General features: G+C 45.6%; 1 protein-coding gene and 1 non-coding gene across 2 annotated transcripts in view; one reads left to right on the top strand and one right to left on the bottom strand.

Moving 5' to 3' along the window:
* The first annotated feature begins 625 nt into the window (after window positions 1-625).
* The window catches only part of USP13 (ubiquitin specific peptidase 13), a 117,938-nt gene continuing 98,186 nt past the window's right edge, over window positions 626-20,377 (top strand). The window contains exon 1 of the mRNA XM_023260372.2: window positions 626-931. Within this exon, the coding sequence (XP_023116140.1) occupies window positions 764-931 (168 nt within the window). The 5' untranslated portion in view covers window positions 626-763. The remainder of the gene's footprint in view (window positions 932-20,377) is intronic.
* Window positions 20,165-20,324, bottom strand: LOC111556470. Its single transcript, XR_002735942.2, has one exon. It is a non-coding gene; the product is annotated as a small nucleolar RNA SNORA81 (small nucleolar RNA).

Here is a 20,377-nt window from a genome sequence, read left to right as displayed (position 1 = left end):
AATATATGTCCATCCTCACTGGATCCTATTCTATTCTCTTTCAATAAGCTTTAGATGCTAAAAAAAAGTGAAGAACAAGGTTTAGTGAGGTTAACACCTAAGTGCAAAGCGCAAATTTAGATTTGGGCCCGGAGCTGTGCAATCCGGATTTGCACGTCGAATCCTATCCCTACCCAGGCAGGGGAAGCACCCGCTTTTATCTTCAGCTGTTTTAAAAGCAAGCGGTTGTTACCCCCCCCCCCCCCCCCCCCCCCAATTCTGCCCTTTGTGTTAGCTGCCTCGGAGTTGCCCCTTCGCAACCTATCGATCTAGGGTAGGAAACACCTTGGGGCAGCCCCACCGCCGCCCGTCGGCGGGGGCGGGAGGGGGGTGTCCCCCCCGTCCCGCCCGCCCGCTTCCGGCTCCCGCGCCCGCGCCCCGGGGGTTCGTCTCCCGCCCCCCGCTGCCGAGCCGGATCGGGGCGCAGGGCCCCTCTCCAGCGCCCCCTCCCCGGCGCGCTGCGGCTGGCGCTCCCCAGCGCCCCGCCTGACGCTGCAGCTGGGCCGGCGATTCGCCATTGGATTAAAAATAGCAGCGTCCCCCCCCCCCCCCCCACGCCCGCTCGTCCGCCCCAGGCCCCCGGTGCCCGTTCCCGCCCCGCGGCCCGCTCCGCCCGCCAGCCCCGGCTCGGCTCCGGTCGCCCGCGCAGCCCGCCGCCGCCGCCGCCGCGGGCAGATCCAGCGCTCCGGCTCGGCTCGGCTCGGCTCGGGTGCGCGCCGCGGCCATGCAGCGCCGGGGCGCCCTGTTCGGCATGCCGGGCGGCAGCGGCAGCAGGAAGATGGCTGCGGGAGACATCGGCGAGCTGCTGGTGCCCCACATGCCCACGATCCGCGTGCCCAGGTCGGGGGACAGGGTGTACAAGAACGAGTGCGCCTTCTCGTACGACTCCCCCGTAAGTGAGGCTCGGCGGCGCTCGCGGCGCCTCGGGGGAGGGTCGCGGTGCCAGCGGCCTGTGGCGGCCGCGAGCCGCGGAACTGGGCGGCACGTGAAGCCGGGGGAGAAGATGCGCAGTGGCAGCCGGGGGACCTCCTCCCGCGGCGGCGGAGTTGGCTCAGGGGCACTGCAGTTCGGAAAACACTTAGTGAGCGCCTGCTGCGTTCCGGGCGCTGCTTTCCCCGAGGCTGCTGCAGCTGAGCACTGGGTCGCCGAGGCTGAGCTCCGCCAGCCTTCCTAGGCTGACTGGGCCCCAGCTCCCAGCTGCCTGGCCCCAGCCCCGCCACCGTTTGAAAGGTAGATCCAATGGAAGAGTTCCCTGATCTGAACTGCACGTTGCGGATGATTTGCGTCCTCCCCGGGGCGAGAGTGGAGGGCGGGCGGGCGGACCGCATCGATCCCCCGTAGACACGCACAACCCTTCTCTTTCTGGGACCGTTTGCTCTGCCCAGGGATTCCCGCTCCTGGACGATTCTGATTTCCTCGCTGAGCTTTTCTATCTCCACTTTGCATTGCTCCCCCACTCCTTTTCTTCCCGTTAGAATGTCACAGGAAACCTTCGGGTGCCTCCAATTGGGCAGCAGAAATAGGGGGTCTACTGGATTATTACGGTTCCTTTAAGTCTTTCCCCTTCCTCTTCTAAATGAGTAGCTGGGGCTGAGATGCATTAGTATAAATTATTAAAAGTTTAGTCGCGGGTTGTGACCTGAGACTGGAGGGGGAAGTTACGACAGATCACCGCCTTCCACCCAGGGAGGTTGGTGGTGTTTTTCACCAGGTGGTATGTATATGTGTGACAAGGAAAAGGAGGGTGAATGTCCCTTTCAAGAGTCAGATGGGCTTCAAAGTGACTCAGCTGTCTGGCGTTTATCATGTCTTTTTGAGGACCAGGTTATTTTTATCCACCCACTTTAGATCTCATGTGTCACCGGCAGATCTCAATGCAACCGGGAGGTGCATTGGATTAGAGGGACTGAGGCAGGTTTCAAACAATAGTCTAACACATTTTATTCACATTATGTAGAGTATCGTTGGAGGGGGGAAAAAAAAAGAAAAACCAAATGAGAGACCAATTTTCCAAAGTATCCTTTATTATCTGGTGGGTTGATATTGGCTGATGTCAAAGCATATTTGTTTGTTATACACTGGAGTCCCGGAATTAATATCCTCTCTCTAGGATATTTAGTTTTTCTTTTATGCTAATTTCAGATCATTTGGGGGATAAAAATTTTGCTTTTCGTTCATTACTTACTTATTTTCTTTCAAAAAGGTCTAAGTGGAATGAGATGGTTGTATTTAATACTTACATACTGTGATCACACTACTTAAAGTGACTGTCAGCGGTGTGATTAAATCCTGTTCTCCACAAAGTATTTGAAAATGCCATTTTCAGATTTTGTGTCTAGTGATGGGCAGGTTCCCATTAATAGCTCCTAAGGGTGGAGAGGGATGATGGTCTTCCCTAACTTAAGCAACTGACCGATTGTGAAGTCCAGGAAGAAGAGAGTGGCCTAGTCTTTCAGGATAGCACAACATGTAGAGTGGATAAAGCTACTTTTACTGTATTTGATCTGCGCTGCTCTTCAAATTCTTAAAACTTTGGTATTAAAAATCTTTACCATATTATATAGTATGTGGCAGGTGTGAAAAAAAAGCTGATTGTTTTAATTCACTTCCACAAATAGTTACTGGGAGTTAACTGTGTGCCAAACACCATTCTAGAAGCATCGTGTCCAGTGTAAAATGATGATTTCATTCATGTCACAGTAGTTCCTTGGGGAGACTGGGCTTATTTACAAGGCTGATGAATCATTATATTTCATTATCTATGGGGAGAAAGAGAAAGAAGGTTTTATAACAAGTGATGTCAAAACACTATGTATGATAACGCAAGATCTTTCTCTCTGGTACTGCTTCATCCTGAATCACATACAGGTTCTTGAGCACCTACTGTGTGCCAGCTCCTACATGCTCGACTGTGAGAGCCAAACAGTTAAATCCACTGGTGCCAAACACACCAGAGGCTTTAATCTACAAGTGCCACAGGACTGTGGTAGAGGAAAGGCCAAAACCATGTGAGTGGAAAAAATTATCATCCTAGCATTGGATACTTTTGAAAGTAGCCATAGGTAAAGATGGATAGAAATAAAAAAAGACCAACGTGCAGTAAAGGTAAATCACATGGGCAGACACATAAAGTGTGAATGTGTTCTCTTTATTTGCCTGTGATGTATTGGGAAGAAAAAGATTGATTTAATAAGTAGTGAGGTCAGAACCAAGTAAGTAGAGAGTAGACGATGAGAGCCTTGAATACCTACAACAGGATCTTGATTTTATGTGGTCAGTTATGGAAAATTGTAAGTTATGTGATTTAAAGTGGAGTTAGAGGAAGACTAAATTGATCATTTTTTAATTATGTATCTACTATGTCTCAGGCGTGGTGTGAACAGCTTTGTTATTCCTCACCTGTGTGGGTATGAGGATTGGGTTGGACTGTATGGTAACTCATTTCAGTGTTCCTTCCTTTCCTTCCTGTCTTCTAGGACTTTGCACATGGCAGATACTCAGTAACACTTCTGGAATGAGTGAGAATTTGTTTTTTTTCACCTACCAATTCATCCCAATTTCATCCCAGGCCCATCTTCTCACCTTGACCTACAGGTTCACCTCTCCATGACTTGGTTCATCTTGCAAGATGTGTAATGGGACTTTCCTGGAGAGTGAGGACTTTGCATCTTTATCCCCAGCTGCTGGTGCAGCATCTGGCATATGTATATGCCAGGAACTCAACTAATGCCTAGGAAATGTATGAATTACATGTGGTTGTAGGTTCTGAAAATGCTGAGGATACAACATATAAGAAACAGTGTGAAAGGAATCATGTAGGATTATCATGTAAAATGTGGTGACTTTATTGATGGTGGGGGACAGATGTGAGAGAGAGAACCAGACTGGCAGGGTTTGAACCCAAGCTCTGTCTCCCAGCTGTGTAACTTGCCTGTGGTCCAGTTTCTCCCTTTGTAAAATGGGGGCAATAATAGAACCTACCTCATGGAGTTGTTTTGTGGATTAAATAATATGTGAAGAGTGCCTGGCCAATTAGTAATCACTATGGGAAGAAAAGAAAGAGATAAAGAGAGTCAGTCATGGGTTGTAAGCCCAGTCTTCAGAGTTATATAGAAAGGTTCGTGTGGTTAAGTGAAGACATTGGTCCGCACTTTTCTCACAAGCCTTCATGGATCACCATATAAACTCTACTTCTCTCCTTGGTTGTCGAACCCCTCATTCATCTGCATACACTCTGTCCTGCCTCCCCTCAGCTTCTAGGTTTCCAGCTCTGGGGAGGCCAGTCTCTGGGTCTCCAGTGGCTAAGACTCATATTTCCTTTCCTGGAGCCACCTTCCTTTCTTGATCATCTTTGGGAGTCTTTCTCAGCCTTCCCTTTCTACATGAGACTTCATCCCTTTCTCTGAAGCCCATTTTATTTAGAGTCTATGTCATACAACAGAGCAGTTACAGTCTGTCTTCCATAGTTTGTCATCACTTCCTTCTCTTTTCACTTAACTGGAAGTTTTAAAACATCTGCTAGATGTGAAGCTTTTTGCCAAGCTTTAGGAATGGGGACAAGGAGGGCCACTCTTGTGCTATGTCCCTTCCCCACCTGTCTGGATGTGGAGAGCTTATCTTATGCCTTGTCTTAGGTGGGGTCAACTGAAAGACTGAGACAGGAGCTTAGCATGGACAGTTTATTTTGGAAGGGTATCCCAGGGAACATAAGAGGAAGAACGTCCAAGGGAATAATAACAAAAGGAAAAAGGGAAAGCCAATCCAAGAGTGAGTTATGGAGCCGGCTGCCGCAGTGGGCCACTGGTGCTCAATCCAGCCAGGGACTCCCTGGGGAACTGTTGAATGTATCTCAGTGTCCTCCGCCTGGGACATGGACGAGGGGAGTGTTTATCCACTGGCTCCCGTGGTCTGTTGATCAAAGGTGCTCCAGGAGTGAAATGCTCTCACTCTTTGAGGTTTGTATTTGTGCCAGAGGGGCTGAGCAGGCTTCCCAGCACCAGCAGCTGCTGAGAAGAGAGAGGTCTCAGGCCACACCTGCTGTGACAAGCAGCTGCAGAGGTGGCTCCAGAGGATGTGAGAGTCCCTCATTCCTCTCCTTCCCTTCCAGCATCAGCATTATTTTGTCAGAGGGATCTTGTTTCCCATTCTCTGAAGCTCTGAGGCCCCTTGGTGATGTTGAGATGTCACTGCTGGTTCTCCACATTCCTGAAAGTCTTTGTAAAACTCTGGGGAACTGGGGCCTCATGGTAGGGGCTGGTTTACATATCCGTTGGGAAAGGCTTTGCGATCCTTTACTTGTAGGAACAGTTCCTGTTAGGGACTCACTGTGAGCTGCCTTCCAGGCAATGAGACTTGTCATCATGGTGGTTACTGTAGGGGAAAAATAATTTGGGATCTGTGTAGAAAACTCTTCCTCCTAAGGGATCAACAGATACAAGATAGTAAAACATTTATTTTTTCCTCTTTGAAGATATAAACAAACTAATTTTAATCAGGTTTACATATTAAAAGTTCCTTTCTAAAAGCAACTAACAAAAACATTTTTTTTTAAGTTTATGTATTTATTTTTGAGAGAGAGAGAGAGAGAGAGAGAGAGAGAGAGAGAGAGAGAATCCCAAGCAGGCTCTGCACCAGCAGTGCTGAGCCCAGAGCAGGGCTTGAACTCATGAACCGAGAGATCGTGACCCGAGCCAAAACCAAGAGTCAGATGCTTAACCGACTGAGCCACCCAGGCGCCTCTAAAACATTGTTTTATAGCAATGATTCTCAAGATTCTTGATCCCTGTATACTCAGATATTTTCAAGGACCCCAAAGAGATTTTGTGTGGTTTCTATTTATATTTACCATATTAGAGATTAAGACAGAAAAATTGAAAACAACTTCTGCTCTGTTAGTTATTAGGCTGATGATGTCATCAGATGTCATGTAGTCTTCTGAAAAATGCCCCTGTATGCTCAGGATAGAACAGGAGTGAAAAAGGCAGATAAGTTCATGTCATGAAAATAGTTTTGACCTTGTAGATCACTAAGGGTTTGGGGGCATGACAGGTCATACTTTGAAAACCCAAGATCTAGAGTTTAGGTAAGAAAAGTACAACTGGCTGCTTCAGTAACACATCTCACCTATGTTGTGGCTTTTATGGGTTCACGTTTTCACATATGTGGGGATTGAATAATTGATTGTTAATCTTAACTATAGAAGTCATATGTGTCATGTACATTATTTTTTAAACTCATGTCCATTTTTTTGAAGCAAATTGAAATGTAGAGAATTTGACTCTTTTAGAAAAAAATTACAGCTACTTTGCTGGGAATTGTTGGCCTTTTTGGAGATGAGAATACCTTATTCTTCTGTGAGCGTCACTGTAGTGTGATCTGGCTGGGCTGTTTCTCTGAGAACCTAACATTTTAGCACCCTGTTTTTTTCCTTTGGCCACTGGCTGGGAGATTTTTGTTCTCTTTTGCCGGGAAAGGGAAAGGGAAGGTCTGTCCGCCAGTACTTGGGGAGCAGGGAACTGAGTGGGAGGAGAGCGCGAGGGTGGTCTTGGCATCTGGATGTTGGATACTGGCTGGATATGGTCTCCCGGTCCTCAACCCGTTTTGTTAAGCCATCTCCCATGTTGTAGGGGCTGGGAACCTGGGCACTACAGTTGCCAGAATCCTTTGACAGGAGGGTTGTGATTTCGGTTCTGCCACCGAGAGTTTCAGAAGAAGCTGCTACTGCTATTGCAGCAAAGGCACATACCATATGTGGGATTTTCATCAGCTTCGGAGTATCCGTCTGGGACTCAGAGCTACCTCAGCCATGGGGGAGCTGGGATCATCTTTGCAGTTTCTTAAGATGCTTGTGCATCTTGATTTCCTGAACATGAATGGTGGTTTCTTTGACCTTGGCTCTCACAGCTCCAGCCATGATTGTTATGCAAACCTCTAATGCCCTGTGTTAAACGCCTCCCTGCCTGAAATACCTAGAATAGTTGGTACTTTGGGTCTACATCTGGACTGATAGACATACATTACACATACACCTCTAAGTCTCCATGTATTCAGAATGGAACCCTTATTCCTACCTGAACTCCTTGTCCCACAGACCCGACTGCTGTGTTTTTACCTGCTTCAGAGAATAAATCTCCAGGGGTTACCAGTGTGGGAGGCACCACTGGGAGTGGAGGAGGGATTTGGGTTTCTGACTGCTTACCTGGATGGATTTCCAAACCTTCCTTCTCCCTTTTTCTTTTTTTTTAAGTGTTTGTTTATTTTTGAGACAGCACAAGCAGGGGAGGGGCAGAGAGAGGGGGACAGAGGATCCGAAGCAGGCTCCCACGAGCCTGATGTGGGGCTTAAATGAAGTTGTATACTCAACTGACAGAGCCACCCAGGTGCCCCCAAACTTTCCGTCTTGTTTTACCCCTTGTTTCACCCCAGTTTCCAGAGTTACCTGGAGCTGCCGGTTGTGGAGCCTTTTGGAAATTCAGGGGTATATGTAAGATAGGGTCTTGGTTTTCTCTGTTGCAGGCCTAGGGTTCAGCTTTGTCAGCTCGTCTTAGTCTTTTAGTGCTCCTCCATCTTCAGTCCTGTTTCTATGGTTTATGTGTTTAAAAACATAATATTTTGCGGGGTGCCTGGGTGGCTCAGTTGGTTAAGTGTCTGACTTTGGCTCAGGTCATGATCTCACAGTTCGTGGGTTCAGGCCCTGCATCGGACTCAGCACTGACGGTGCGGAGCCTGTTTGGGATTCTCTCTTTCTCTGTCTCTCTCTACCCCTCTCTGACTTGTGCTTTCTCTCTCTTTCAAAAATAAATACACTTTAAAGAAAATAACATTTTTACAGTTCTTTTCTTTGGGTTTCAGAAAGGAGTGAATTGATTTATTTGTGTAATCTGCCCCATGTACGCTAGAATCCCACTTTTCCAAATGAGTAATGAAGAAGTCATTTCCTATCTCTTTTTGGCTGCCGTTAATTACCTTTTAAGTTGTATCGTTTTTAGAGTTCAGGAGTGTAAGGGACGATGCTGATCCTGTCAGGGAGCCTTTTGGGAAAGTTTTTGTTCTCAGTTGTAATGAGTCTGGACATCTGTGCAACTCCGAATTCTCTTTCCATTCCCCTGTGTTGTCCTTCTGTGGACTGGAGCTCCGTAAAGGTGCTGCGCTTCATTTAGGGCCACAGGCTAGGAGATGTACAATATTATCAACTCTGCCTCCCTCTCCCTCTCCTGCTTTTAAAGAAACTGTGAAATACACATAACATAAAATTTGCCATCTTCACCGTTTTTAAGTCTGCTGTTCAGTAGGCCTTAGGTACGTTCACATTGTTGCGAAACCATCACCACCACCCATCTCTGGAACTCTTCATCTTGCAAAACTGAAACTCTGCCCCCCCCTTGAGCAATAACTCCTCATGCCCCATCCTCCCAGCCTCTGGCAACCTCCATTTTATTTTCTGTTTCTATGAATTTGCTCTAGGTCCTGTATCTAAGCAAGATCACACGGTCGTTATCCTTTTTGACTGGCTTATTTCACTTGCCGTAATGTTTTCAGGGGGTGTCCATGTTGTAGCCTGTGTCACAATTTCCTTCCCTTTTAAAGCTGAGTAACATTCCAGTGTATGTGTATAATGCATCGTGTTTATCCATTCACGTGCCGCTGGACACTTGGGTTGTTCCCACTCTTTGCCTGTTGTGTGTAATGCTGCTGTGGACATGGTGTGGCTCCCATTAGAGACCAGGTTCTGGTGTAGGCTCCTCTCTTATCCTCGGCCCAGGCCCAAGCCCTCATCATGTCTTGCCTGGACTCTTGTGCAAGAAGCTTCTTCACTGACTACCTTGCCTCCTTTCCAGTCTGCCATAGTGCACTCAGTTTTTCTAAAACATGGGTCTTACCATGCCATTTCCCTGCCTAGATGTTTTCAAAGCACCATTGAGACTTTCCTAACACAGCACCTCAAATCAGTTTACCAAGTCGATCCAACTTTCCCTGCCAGTGTTGTTACTTAGCACCCGCCCTCTGCTTACAGTCCCTTTGGCCAAGGGACTTTGCCTTCTTCATACGCTCCATGCTTTCAGCACTCCATGTGTTGGCTTATGCTCTTCCCTTGGCCTGGAATGGCTTCTCCCAACCTCTCACCCCCCCTGGGAAAACCCCACTGATCCTTAAAAACCAGCTTGGTTGTTCTCTGTGAGGCCCTCACCACTGCCCCTCCGCCCCCCAGCTGAGTTAGACACTTGTTTTCCTGTGCTTTCAAAACACTCTGTACATCTCCATCATGGTTGGGATACTGCTTGTCGAGGACACGGAACAGTTGGGGTCTTAGAGAATTAAAGGGAAAAGAGAAGACAGAAGACTGTGCCATTTGTAGACCTGTGCTAGTCACGCTGCATCTGTCCGCTTTTTTCCCCCTATTTTTTAAGAATCATGAGCATATCTTTTGGAATAAAAAATGTTATTAAAATTAACCAATACCATATATTTATTCTGTCATATTATAATCTGAAAAGTTGTAAGCTTGACCCTTGTCAAGCTAGGGAAAATTGGCTTGGGTACTTGCTGAGTGTTTTGTGTGTTGTGATTCTAGATGCCACAGGGATCTTGGTAGAGGTGTTCACACATGGTGGCCCTGAGGGAAGTGACAGGAGGGCTGGTCTCTGTGGATGTAGCCCAGGCATCTGTGCTGCTGCTCACGTCCAGTATTGTGGGCCATCAGCCCAGGACTCCCCTTGTCCCCATGCATAGGGAAGATGGGAACAAGAGCAGCTATTTTTAGGGCTGGAACAGGAGGTCAATACAATAATGACAAGAATTGAATGAATCTGAACATGCCTGCAGACTAGAGATGTTGCTTGAGGTGCACAATAGTATGTGCTTCCTGTGATGAGATTAAAAATAGAATGTTTTGGGGGCACCTGGGTGGCTCATTCAGTTAAGTGTCCGACTTACGATTTCAGCTCAGGTCATGATCTCGCGGTTCATGAGTTCGAGCCCCACATTGGGCCCCACACTGACAGTGCAGTGCCTCCTTGGGATTCTTTCTATTTGTCCCTCTCCTGCTTGTGCTCCTGGGCTTTCTCTCTCTCTCTCTCTCTCTCAAAATAAATTAGTTAATTAAATAAAAGTTTTGTGTTAATTAGCAAGCATTAATACTTACTTAGAACCTACAATGCATGTAGCACTGCTCTGGGAGTATTTAGGAGGGACACAGGACCACAGTAAAAATGGGTATGGCATGGATGTTTCTAGCATGGTGAAATATGAGTGCCAATTTTGTGTATCTGTTAGGTGTCAAACACGGTACTGGGTACTTTTATATACATCTCATTTAATTACAATAGTAACTGGCTTGTAAATTATAACTACTATTGTCACTCTATTTTACAGAAGAGGAAACTGAGAGTCAGAGAGGTTAGGTAGCTTGTTCAGGGACTTGTTCAAAGACTGGTATATGACACAGAAGTGACTTAAGCCCTGATGTGTCAGGAGGTTAGACCCTGCAGCACTAAATAGGGTATTTAAGTTTTAAATAACATGGCACTTGTAATGTATGGAGATTTCAGACATGAGAATGAATAATCAGTAAAATCTGGCAAAGTTACTGGTCTGGACACCTGGATGGGATCTGAAAAAGTGGCATTTTGTGGGAGGAGGGGACCGAGGCACGGAGCTGGGACCGAGTTCTGCACACATGTAAGGAAGAGGGGGAGACTGGAAAGCAGGACTGAATCCTCTGTGGGTTGTAATGGTGGGTCTTGTAAGGTTAGGCCGGATGGGCTGGCCAGTTATGAGCTAGGGGACAGTGGTTATTTGCTGTGGCTGTCCTGGAAGTGGAGTGAGAAGTGAGGTTGAGAGGTGGGGAGAGCTTGAACGCGAATCGAGCTAGGGCTCCTGTAGTTTTGGGGGTGGGTACTTTCATTGGGGTGATGGACAGTGGGGCTAGAGATGGCAGGGTGGCGGGAACAAACTCAGAAATTTTGATCAGTGTAGCTTAGTGACCGAATATGCGGTGGGTGAAGGTGTGGAAGGAGCTGGAGGTGACTTCAAGGCCTGGAGCCTGACAGAAGGAGCGTATCAAAGGCATACATGAGGTAGGTGAGATGGTCAGTCAGGTGGGGGAGTACTGCGTGGAGAAACTCAGGAGCTTGGGGCCCTGTGTCCTCCAGGAATTAGAAATTTGAACAGATAATCACGTTGCACGAGCAGTCATAGATGGAATACATGCAGACTTTACTGTTTTATGAAATAAAATCACTAGAGTAAATCTGCCCCATATGGACTCCATGGGCGATTGGCCTAGAGGCGAATAGCTCTTGTGAGTTGCACTTATGGAAACTTTCTCCTAATCAAACCAAAGGTTGCTTTTTTGGTCTTGGTTGATTTTTTGGGTGCGGCTATACAGTGGTGACCAGGACACAGATGTCTCTGTCCCAGCAGCTGTTAGAAATAGGCTTAGGGGCACCTGGGTGGCTCAGTCATTTTAAGGTCCAACTTCGGCTCAGGTCATGACCTCACGGTTCGAGCGACAGAGTCCTGCATGGGACTGCACTGACAGTATGGAACCTGCCTGGGATTCTCTCTCTCTTCCTCTCTCTCTCTCTCTCTCTCTCTCTCTCTCTCTCAAAAATAAATAAATGAACTTAAAAAAAAAAAAAAAAAGAAATAGGCTTGGTGGTCTATTAGTGGGATTCGTGGATTGACTGGCCAGGAGGAAAGAGGAGCAGGCAGGGGTCAAGGGTGAAAGTAATTCACCTATTGTATCCTTTAGGTACAGCTGCTGAATTGCTCGTTTGGACGTGCCATTTAGGTAGGTTCTGCCATTGAGTCTCCAGCCTGAAGCTTTGGAAGGAGCCCCAGCTGATGTGCACTATATGTCTAGGCCTGCAGCGGGATCACTGACAGATCCAGCCAAGTGGCTGGACATCAGTTGATGAGAGTGGGTGAGCCGTGGGGCCGCCAGAGCCTGCAGCTGCTTCGCCAGGGTCTTGGACCCCAGCACGTTGGGTGTCGCTGCTGTCTGGTCAGGGAGCTGTCAGCCTGGAGCAGCCGTCTCCCGGGGACCCCAGCCGTTCTTCCGAGTTTGGGAAGTGGAGATGGCGGGGCCTGCTGAAGCCTCTCTTCTCCCCTTCAGGACAGCATGGCAGAACACCTGGCACAAGCCACCTACTCGTGTGCTCTCCTTTGCCTGCCCGGTCTGCTTTCCTGGAATGAAACAGCTTTGGTAAAAAAAAAAGAAGAAACTGCTCTTTTCTCCGAGCTCCCGTGGTGGCGTGTGCTTACTGACAGCTGCCCACCTAGCTCCTGCCACCAAAACAGCATCTGCTTCTCTGTTGCACCAGGCAGCATGTGGAGGGCCAGACTGGCCTGGGTTCCACCCCTCCCCCCTGCACTGTTACTACTGAGTAGCAGCATGACTTCAGCTGGTGCCTTACTTTCATTGAATTTCGCCGGGCCTTTGTCTCTGTAGTACCTACCTTGCAGGGTTGTTATAAACATGGCTTCCCATTAAACCTACTTAATGTTATCTACCTCTCTAGTGGGATTTCGTGGCAGGGATCCTTCTGAGAAGAAGGTGAGATGGGAATTTATAGGGTCTTGGGGTTGCCAAGGAGAGACAGACATCCTGTACTTGGCAATTCTGCATGAGGTTCTGCCCTACAGCAGAAGCCTTGGACGTGAATGTGTGCTGGCTTCCTTGGACGGGGGGTACTCTGTTCAGCGCTATTATACTCAAATCCAGCTCATAGTGATGGGCTTTTATGGGTTCTCCTGGAAACCTAATCTTCACATATAATAGAGTTTGTCAGGGGAAATGCATCCTGAAGAAAGCCATCTCTTTTTAAAAATGAGAAGAAATGAGTATAACAGGTTTTTACCTTTGACAAGGTAGTTTCACATTTTCTCTTCTTGTGTGTCAGCTGGGAACTACTTAGGTGGATCGTGGCTTCAGTTTAGCACTGCTGAGGACGCTCACCTCAGTGTCTTCACTCTGATGGTTTTTACTCTGCCCATGTGTCCTATGAGCATCATAGTAGCTGCTCCACAGGCCTTGCCCTAACCCTTCCCCATCCGTTCTGGTGACAGCATCCTCATTGCTCCAAATACCCAGAGCAAGCATTTGGTTTTATCCTTAGGAAAAAAGCTAATACATGACGCTTCAGTGGAACAGTAAATTTGTGGTGTGTCAGAATGTAGCTCTTTGAACTCTGCCTTTAGCTGTCTGGGTTGGCTGCATGGCTCTGAGGCATACGTGGGAGCCCTCTGCAGAGAGGAAAACGTCAAAGTGGGAGCAAACTGGAAGAATCATCACTGCATCAACATTTCTAGTTTTTCTTAACACTTCACGGCTACAAGCATGATTTATCGATGTTCAGCAGAGAGACCTACACTCTCCTGGGATTATATGCATTTGGTTTTTTCTACTTAATTTATTTGGATAATTTTATTTCAGTGGATTTGCCGTTGGAAGCAAGGTTTTATAGTTTGCAAATATTGCATTCTGGAAGTTCTGTTCTACTGGTGAACTATTTTTTGACAGTGCTTTTTTTTTTTACCATCACATTTCTGCTTTCTGTGGATTGCACGCTGGCTGCCCTTGCTCTGGAACCTTGTTTTACTTTCTTATTGCACATTTGTTTCCCATCTGCCTGTACTTAGTTTTTGCACTTACAAACTCCTGTCTGTTTGTTTTGCTCTAGAAGCCAGAATGTATTGGGAATCTGTGCTCTGGTCATTGGAATCTTTAAATCTACCATTCAGATATATGGAAGTACCTGCGGGGCAGAATTAATAGACAGGTGGTTGCTTGATGGAAGCAAGAGTTGAGCAGAGAGAGGTGGGTAGTCTTACGAGTCTAAGAGTTAAAACAGGAGCTGTCCTTGATCCTGCTCTTTCCCACAAACCCCTACAATCTAATCCATCTTCTTTGCTTATGGGTTCTATCCTAAAATTATAACCTGCATCTGCCAAAGTTTCCCCATCTCTGCTATGAGTCCCCTTCCCTGACCTCTTGCCACCTCCCCCAGGCTAAGCCACCATTTTGCCTTACTTAGTTAGACAAGGACTGTCTAAAAGAACTTTCTGTGATGATGGAGTTGTTCTGTATCTGCATTGTCCAATATGGTAAGCCCTAGCCACATGTGGCTATTGAGCACTTGAAATGTGGCCAGTGTGTTTAAGAAACTGAACTTTTTTTTTTTTTAATTTTTTTTTCAACGTTTATTTTTTTGGGACAGAGAGAGACAGAGCATGAACGGGGGAGGGGCAGAGAGAGAGGGAGACACAGAATCAGAAACAGGCTCCAGGCTCTGAGCCATCAGCCCAGAGCCTGACTCGGGGCTCGAACTCACGGACTGCGAGATCGTGACCTGGCTGAAGTCGGACGCTTAACTGACTGTGCCACCCAGGCACCCCAAGAAACTGAACTTTTAATTTAACTTAATTTAGATCTAAATATTCACATGTGGCCAGTGGTAGCGTGGGTCTAGATTGCATAGCCTCATGACCATATACTCTCTTGACCCCCACCCTATAGATCCCTCCGGTAGCCAGAGTGATCTTTTAGTAGGATTACATGTCATCAGAGCACCAACTATGCTTCTCTCTCTCTCTCTGCTGAATAAACGCCTCCTGCTCGACACCCCACCAACTTCTCTTGCCCCCAGAGAAGGCATCACAGCTTCATTCTCTTTTGTAGCTGTTTTGCCCTTCACACAGACGATCTCTCAATCTCCCTTCTGTAAACATGCATGGTGTCTACCTGAGCTGGGGTACAGTGTCCTTGATTTGTTTCATTTTTTTGTTGTGATCACATTCTCATCTGTCTCCCTGAGATTATATTCCTCATCACCTCTTTTATTGTGTGTTCCCAAATTTCCTTACCTACAGCTTTTGAAATAATCTCTAGTTTTTTCAGGTCACACTTTTATTGTGAGTTGCAAGAAGATACAGACTCTTAAAGCTATGAAGTTGGTTGTTAAAGCCTAAGGAAAGCTTGGGTTAAGAAAAGGGAGCATTTGTTCTATTATGTGTACGTATATTTGGTTCTAAACATATTTAATTAAGAAAAATTTTATTGTTTTTTACTATTAAAAATGAATCAATTAATTTTTTTAATGTTTATGTATTTTTGAGAGAGAGAGAGTGGGTGAGCTGGGGAGGAACAGAGAGAGAGGGAGACACAGAATCCAAAGGGGGCTCCAGGCTCCAAGCTTTCAGCACAGAGTTTGATGCAGGGCTCACACTCACGAACTGTGAGATCATGACCTGAGCCGAAGTCGGACAGTTAACCAACTGAGCCACCCAAGTACCCCTGAATCAATTTTTTTTGAGAGATTGAGAGAGAGCATGTGTGGGGGAGGGGCAAAGGGAGAGGGAGGGAGAGAATCTCAAGCAGAGTGTGGAACCTGACATGGGGCTCGATCTCACAAACTGTGAGATCATGACCTGAGCTGAAGTCAAGAGTCAGATGCTTAACCAACTGAGCCGTCCAGGTGCCCCCCAAAAGGAATCATTTTTTCTGAAGAAAAATGAGAAAATGCCAAAAGACAACATGAGGAAAGCAATCCATTATCTCTTCATGCTGAGATAACATCGCATGCCGTGTAGTGCACGCATGTTGTGTCCATTGTAACGTCATATACAGGTTTGTTACCTGCTTCTTTCACTCAGAAATACCATGTGCTTTTCCTATATCAGGAATTACTCACTACAAATCAATTTTAATGGCTGAGGAGTGTTATATTTCATGAATGTACCATATACTTGGGCATTCAGGTTATTTCCTTTTACTGTAACAAGCAGCTTGTCAGTTGATTTCTTTTTCTTTGCTTTTAAAAAAATCAGTGTTCTAGAAAATACTGTGTTGTCCTTTTCATCTGCCTTTTGCATGCGTGTGTGAGTCACAGTCTTCCTGGGTGTTAGTATGTAATTTGTCCTGGACGTGGATTTGTTGTGACTCCATCTACCTACATCATGTTTCTCTTTGCGGCAATGACCGCTTGTTTTCCACACTGTTCAGTGGTTATAAAAACAAGTGTTACGCAGCGCTCTGTTTCCTGAGTGCACTGTTCACACAGGCTCACTCTCCCTTCCTGTCTTCCAGCGGAGGCTGGTCTCCAAGTCTCCAAGAACACACCATCGTAAACAAAGTTCTCTGAACACCTACTGATTGACAATGTGGTGTATTTTTATTTAAAATGACTGTTCACTTGCTATTCTGAAAACATGTAACCTTGACCTTTATATTCACCTCAGTTTTAATATTCTTTTAAATGGCAGCGGTATAAAAAAAAGGTGACTTCGTTCTTGATGTTACTTCTGAACGGCATGTAGGATAATACAATGTAAAGTAATAAATGAACAGCTATGCATCCATCGTATTTATATTGACATGCTTTGAAGAGTGCAATTAAACAACATATGGGCTTCTAATGTTGCTCCTCTCTCTTACTTTGATTGTGAGGTGGGAGAATTGTCATGGGAATCATTATAGAACTTCAGAGAAGCCCTGAGTGGTATTTCTTGACTTCCTTGTGAATTCAGGTTTCTAAATCAAGTCTTACACATTGGTCACATTTCTGTTTAGTGCATCATGAAAATGCTAATTAGAATCTTATTTAGCTAAAAACATGCAGGGAAGCGCATATTGGTCGTTCTGGGCTGGGTGACCTCTGGAAGCAGGGGCCAGATAGGGTCCAAGGTGGGATAGGGTGTGGACATGGCAGCCACAGTCCTGAAGAGCCAAGGAGGCTGGCTTGGTCACAGAAAGTAGGAGAGCTGGGGTAATGGGGTTCAAGTGTCCAAGCTGCTAAGGGCTTGACTTTAACTGAACAAACCTGAAAACCTAGTGTTCCTGCAGGTGCCTGAGGCTGTTTTTCTTTTTGAAAAAAATTTTTTTAATGTTTTTTTATTTCTGAGACAGAGAGAGACAGAGCATGAGTGGGGGAAGGGCAGAGAGAGAGGGAGACACAGAATCCAATGCAGACTCCAGGCTCTGAGCTGTCAGCACAGAGCCCAATGCGGGGCTCGAACTCACAGACTGTGAGATCATGACCTGAGCCGAAGTCGGTCGCTCAACTGACTGAGCCACCTGAGGCTGTTTTTCTATGCACGGTCATCTGTTTTCTTTTGGTGATCCTCATTGTTTAGTGACTTGAGATGGAGCCTGTGCTCTGAAGTGTTTTAAATCCAAATCAGAAGGACACTGAGGATCAGTTTGAGAGAGAGACTAAACTATGTAGCCGAGTGAGAGATAACTACACAGACTTTTCCACTCATTCCATATGTTTGTTCAGTTCTGCTCTGCACCAGAGAGTACTGTTGTTGGAATTTAGTAATGAATGTGACATGATTTCCCTACCCTTAAGGAGTGAATGTGTGATTCAGCATCTGAACGTAGTGGCCTCAAATGAAGGAAGCATGGGTTTCTCACAGCTGTAGATTTCAGTGAGCGAGATGCTAACGGTTCTGAAATAAAAACGGATTTGAAGGTCAGGACTGGCAGCACTGGGTGAGGAGTCAGGAGATGTGGTCATGGGCAGAGGCTGGCAGGTGGATAAGTGGACAGGCGTGGAATCGGGGGCGCTTGTACAGTCGTGAAGGCATCATCGGTGTGTGTAGCTAGTTTTGATGTGGGGCTGCTCTGAAGGCTTGGTGTCTCTGAAGGTCCTTGAAGTCACACTTTCTTCACCATGACACATTCTTAGAACTGCCCCGTTCCAGAACTGGGCAGTTCTAAGAATGGGGTGTGGACATGGCAGCCACTAGCTCTAGACCAATGCTACTCAAGTGTGGTCAGCTGACTGGTGCCAAGAGATAAGTACAAACATTGAGAGTAAGCACTTAGTAATTTCTTTCTTTCTTTTTTTTTTTTAAAGATTTATTTTTTAATGTTTATTTTTTGAGAGAGAGAGAGAGAGAGAGAGTGAGCAGGGGTGGGGCAGAGAGAGGGAGACACAGAATCCGAAGCAGGCTCCAGGCTCCACACTGTCAGCCCGACGTGGGGCTCGAACCCACGAACTGTGAGATCATAACCCAAGCCCAAGTCAGGTGCTTAACCGACTGAGCCACTCAGGCGCCCCAGCACTTAGTAATTTCTATAGCAACTTGACATTGTAGCCACATCCAAGCATGTGAGCAGTGGATTAGTTTGTTTGGACAGCATATAGACCCGTTTGGGTTTTGTGGGACTTACACGTGGGAGGAAGTTCATATCTGGCTGAGCCAGGGACTAGTCATGTGCAGTGGGACCACATATCTTTCCTTAATGAACAGAAACAAAACAAAACACAACAGAAAACAACCTGGTTCTTCATGACAGTAGTTTGACAAACACCTCTTTAGACCAAGCTCAAAGGTAACAGGAGGTAAGGCTGTGAGTACCAAGGTCAAGAACTTAAATATAAAACATTGATCACATTCCAGTTTCATTTTGGGTCTTGGTCAATGAACAGACTTCCCTTCTTCTCTTCTCTTTCCTCCCTGTCATCAGCATGTATTTTTTTTCATGAACATTATTTTTCTGTGCAAATTATACACAATTCTATACTTATGTTCTGTGTACATTACACATATTTCGTAATATGTCATTTTAAATAACGTTGTAGCATTTTGCTTTGTTTATATGCCACATATTTTAGCTCCTTTGTTTGGGAGCTCTTTTTCCTATTATAAACAGTGTATCTATGAATATTTTGTGCAAATTAGCTTTCTTTTCTCTTTATTTTGGTTTCCTGAAGTCTGTACCCAAAGGAGAAATAACTGTGTCAAAGAGTCACAGTTGGATTGATCTCTAGAAGGATGGAACCGATTTATACTGTGAGACTCCATCCAGGTTTTCTCTGTGGCTTCAGGCTTTGTAGTTTTCATACTTTCTGCTGGTTTAGTAGGCATATACTTGCCCTGGGATTTTTTTTAATGTTTTTAAGTTTATTGATTTATTTTGAGAAAGACAGAGGTAGCGCAAGTTGGGGAGGGCCAGAAAGGGAGACAGAGAATCCCAAGCATGCTCCACACTGTCAGCTTGGAGCCCGATGTGGGGCTCGAACTCACAAAACCGTGAGATCACAATTCGAGCCGAAACCAAGAGTCTGACACTTAATTGACTGAGCCACCCAGGCGCCCCTGCCCTGAGATTGTTTTACCATGCTTATTACTTCAGGAGGTAGTGAGGATGTGATGATTTGATTTTAATATTTTCTCACAGTTAAAACTAAATGATCTTAAAAGAAAAACTTACCAAGTTGAACCTGAATGCTGACGTCTTGTGACTTTATCAGTTTTTACATAGCTGGGATATAAACTTTTCTTCGTTGTACTTGTCATCTTTCCTCATTCTGTGATGATTGGTTTTCTATTTGTTTCATTATATTATGTGGTATAAAACTTGTTCATTAGTGTTTACATTTTTATACTCAATTACGCCATCTTTCTATGCTGTATTTTCACGGCCAGAAATTATTTCCCCCTCATAAGTGGGATAAAATATGCTATTCTGCGGCTCATTTCCAGCTTTTTAAATGCTTATCTCTTGGAGCTCTCTGGACCTTATTACATACAGTGTTTGGCATAAGATGCGGATCTAGGTTAATTTTATTGTATACTGGTATCTAACTTCCCCAATAACTTTTATTAGTGATTCCCCCTTATTTTTGCATTTCTTGTGGTTTGATATATATTAAGCAGTTACCATAGAATGTGTTTTTGGAATCTCTATTCATATGCTACCATTTATTTAAAATATTAATGCAATATATATGAATTTCATTTGTAATCTGTTTAAAAAAAATTTTTTTTTTTTTTGAGACAGAGAGAGAGCATGAACAGGGGAGGGACAGAGAGAGAGAGGGAGACACAGAATCTGAAGCAGGCTCCAGGCTCTGAGCTGTCAGCACAGAGCCCGACGCGGGGCTCAAACCCACAGACTGTGAGATCATGACCTGAGCCGAAGTCGGACGCTTAACTGACTGAGCTACCCAGGCGCCCTGTAATCTGGTTTAATAAGCACTCTACCACCATGACTTGAGAAAAGTATTATTTTGTATTCTGCCCTGATATTCTTTGAGTTGTATTTCATTGTTCGTTGGTAGTTTTCTAACAATGATTTTTTTCTTTAAACATTAAAAAAAATTTTTTTCTAAAGACATACCGCATCAAATCTTGAGATGAAGGACATTAAGAGAGAGGCCCCCCCAAGTCTTCACAATCTAGTGCAGTGTGTGTACTCTGCCAACATTATTACAAAAACCAAGATGTGATCCTAGTTTCCGCAGTTTTGACACAGTGCTTATATGAAGGAAGGTCCTGCCCGATTTCATGGCTGTACTCTTGGCCACAAGAAGGCAAGTGCTTTACG

Source organism: Felis catus, chromosome C2 (genome assembly GCF_018350175.1).
Source record: "Felis catus isolate Fca126 chromosome C2, F.catus_Fca126_mat1.0, whole genome shotgun sequence".
Lineage (NCBI taxonomy): Eukaryota > Metazoa > Chordata > Mammalia > Carnivora > Felidae > Felis > Felis catus.
The sequence above is the reverse complement of the archived record's forward strand: the minus strand, read 5'-3'. Positions and strand labels throughout refer to the sequence as shown.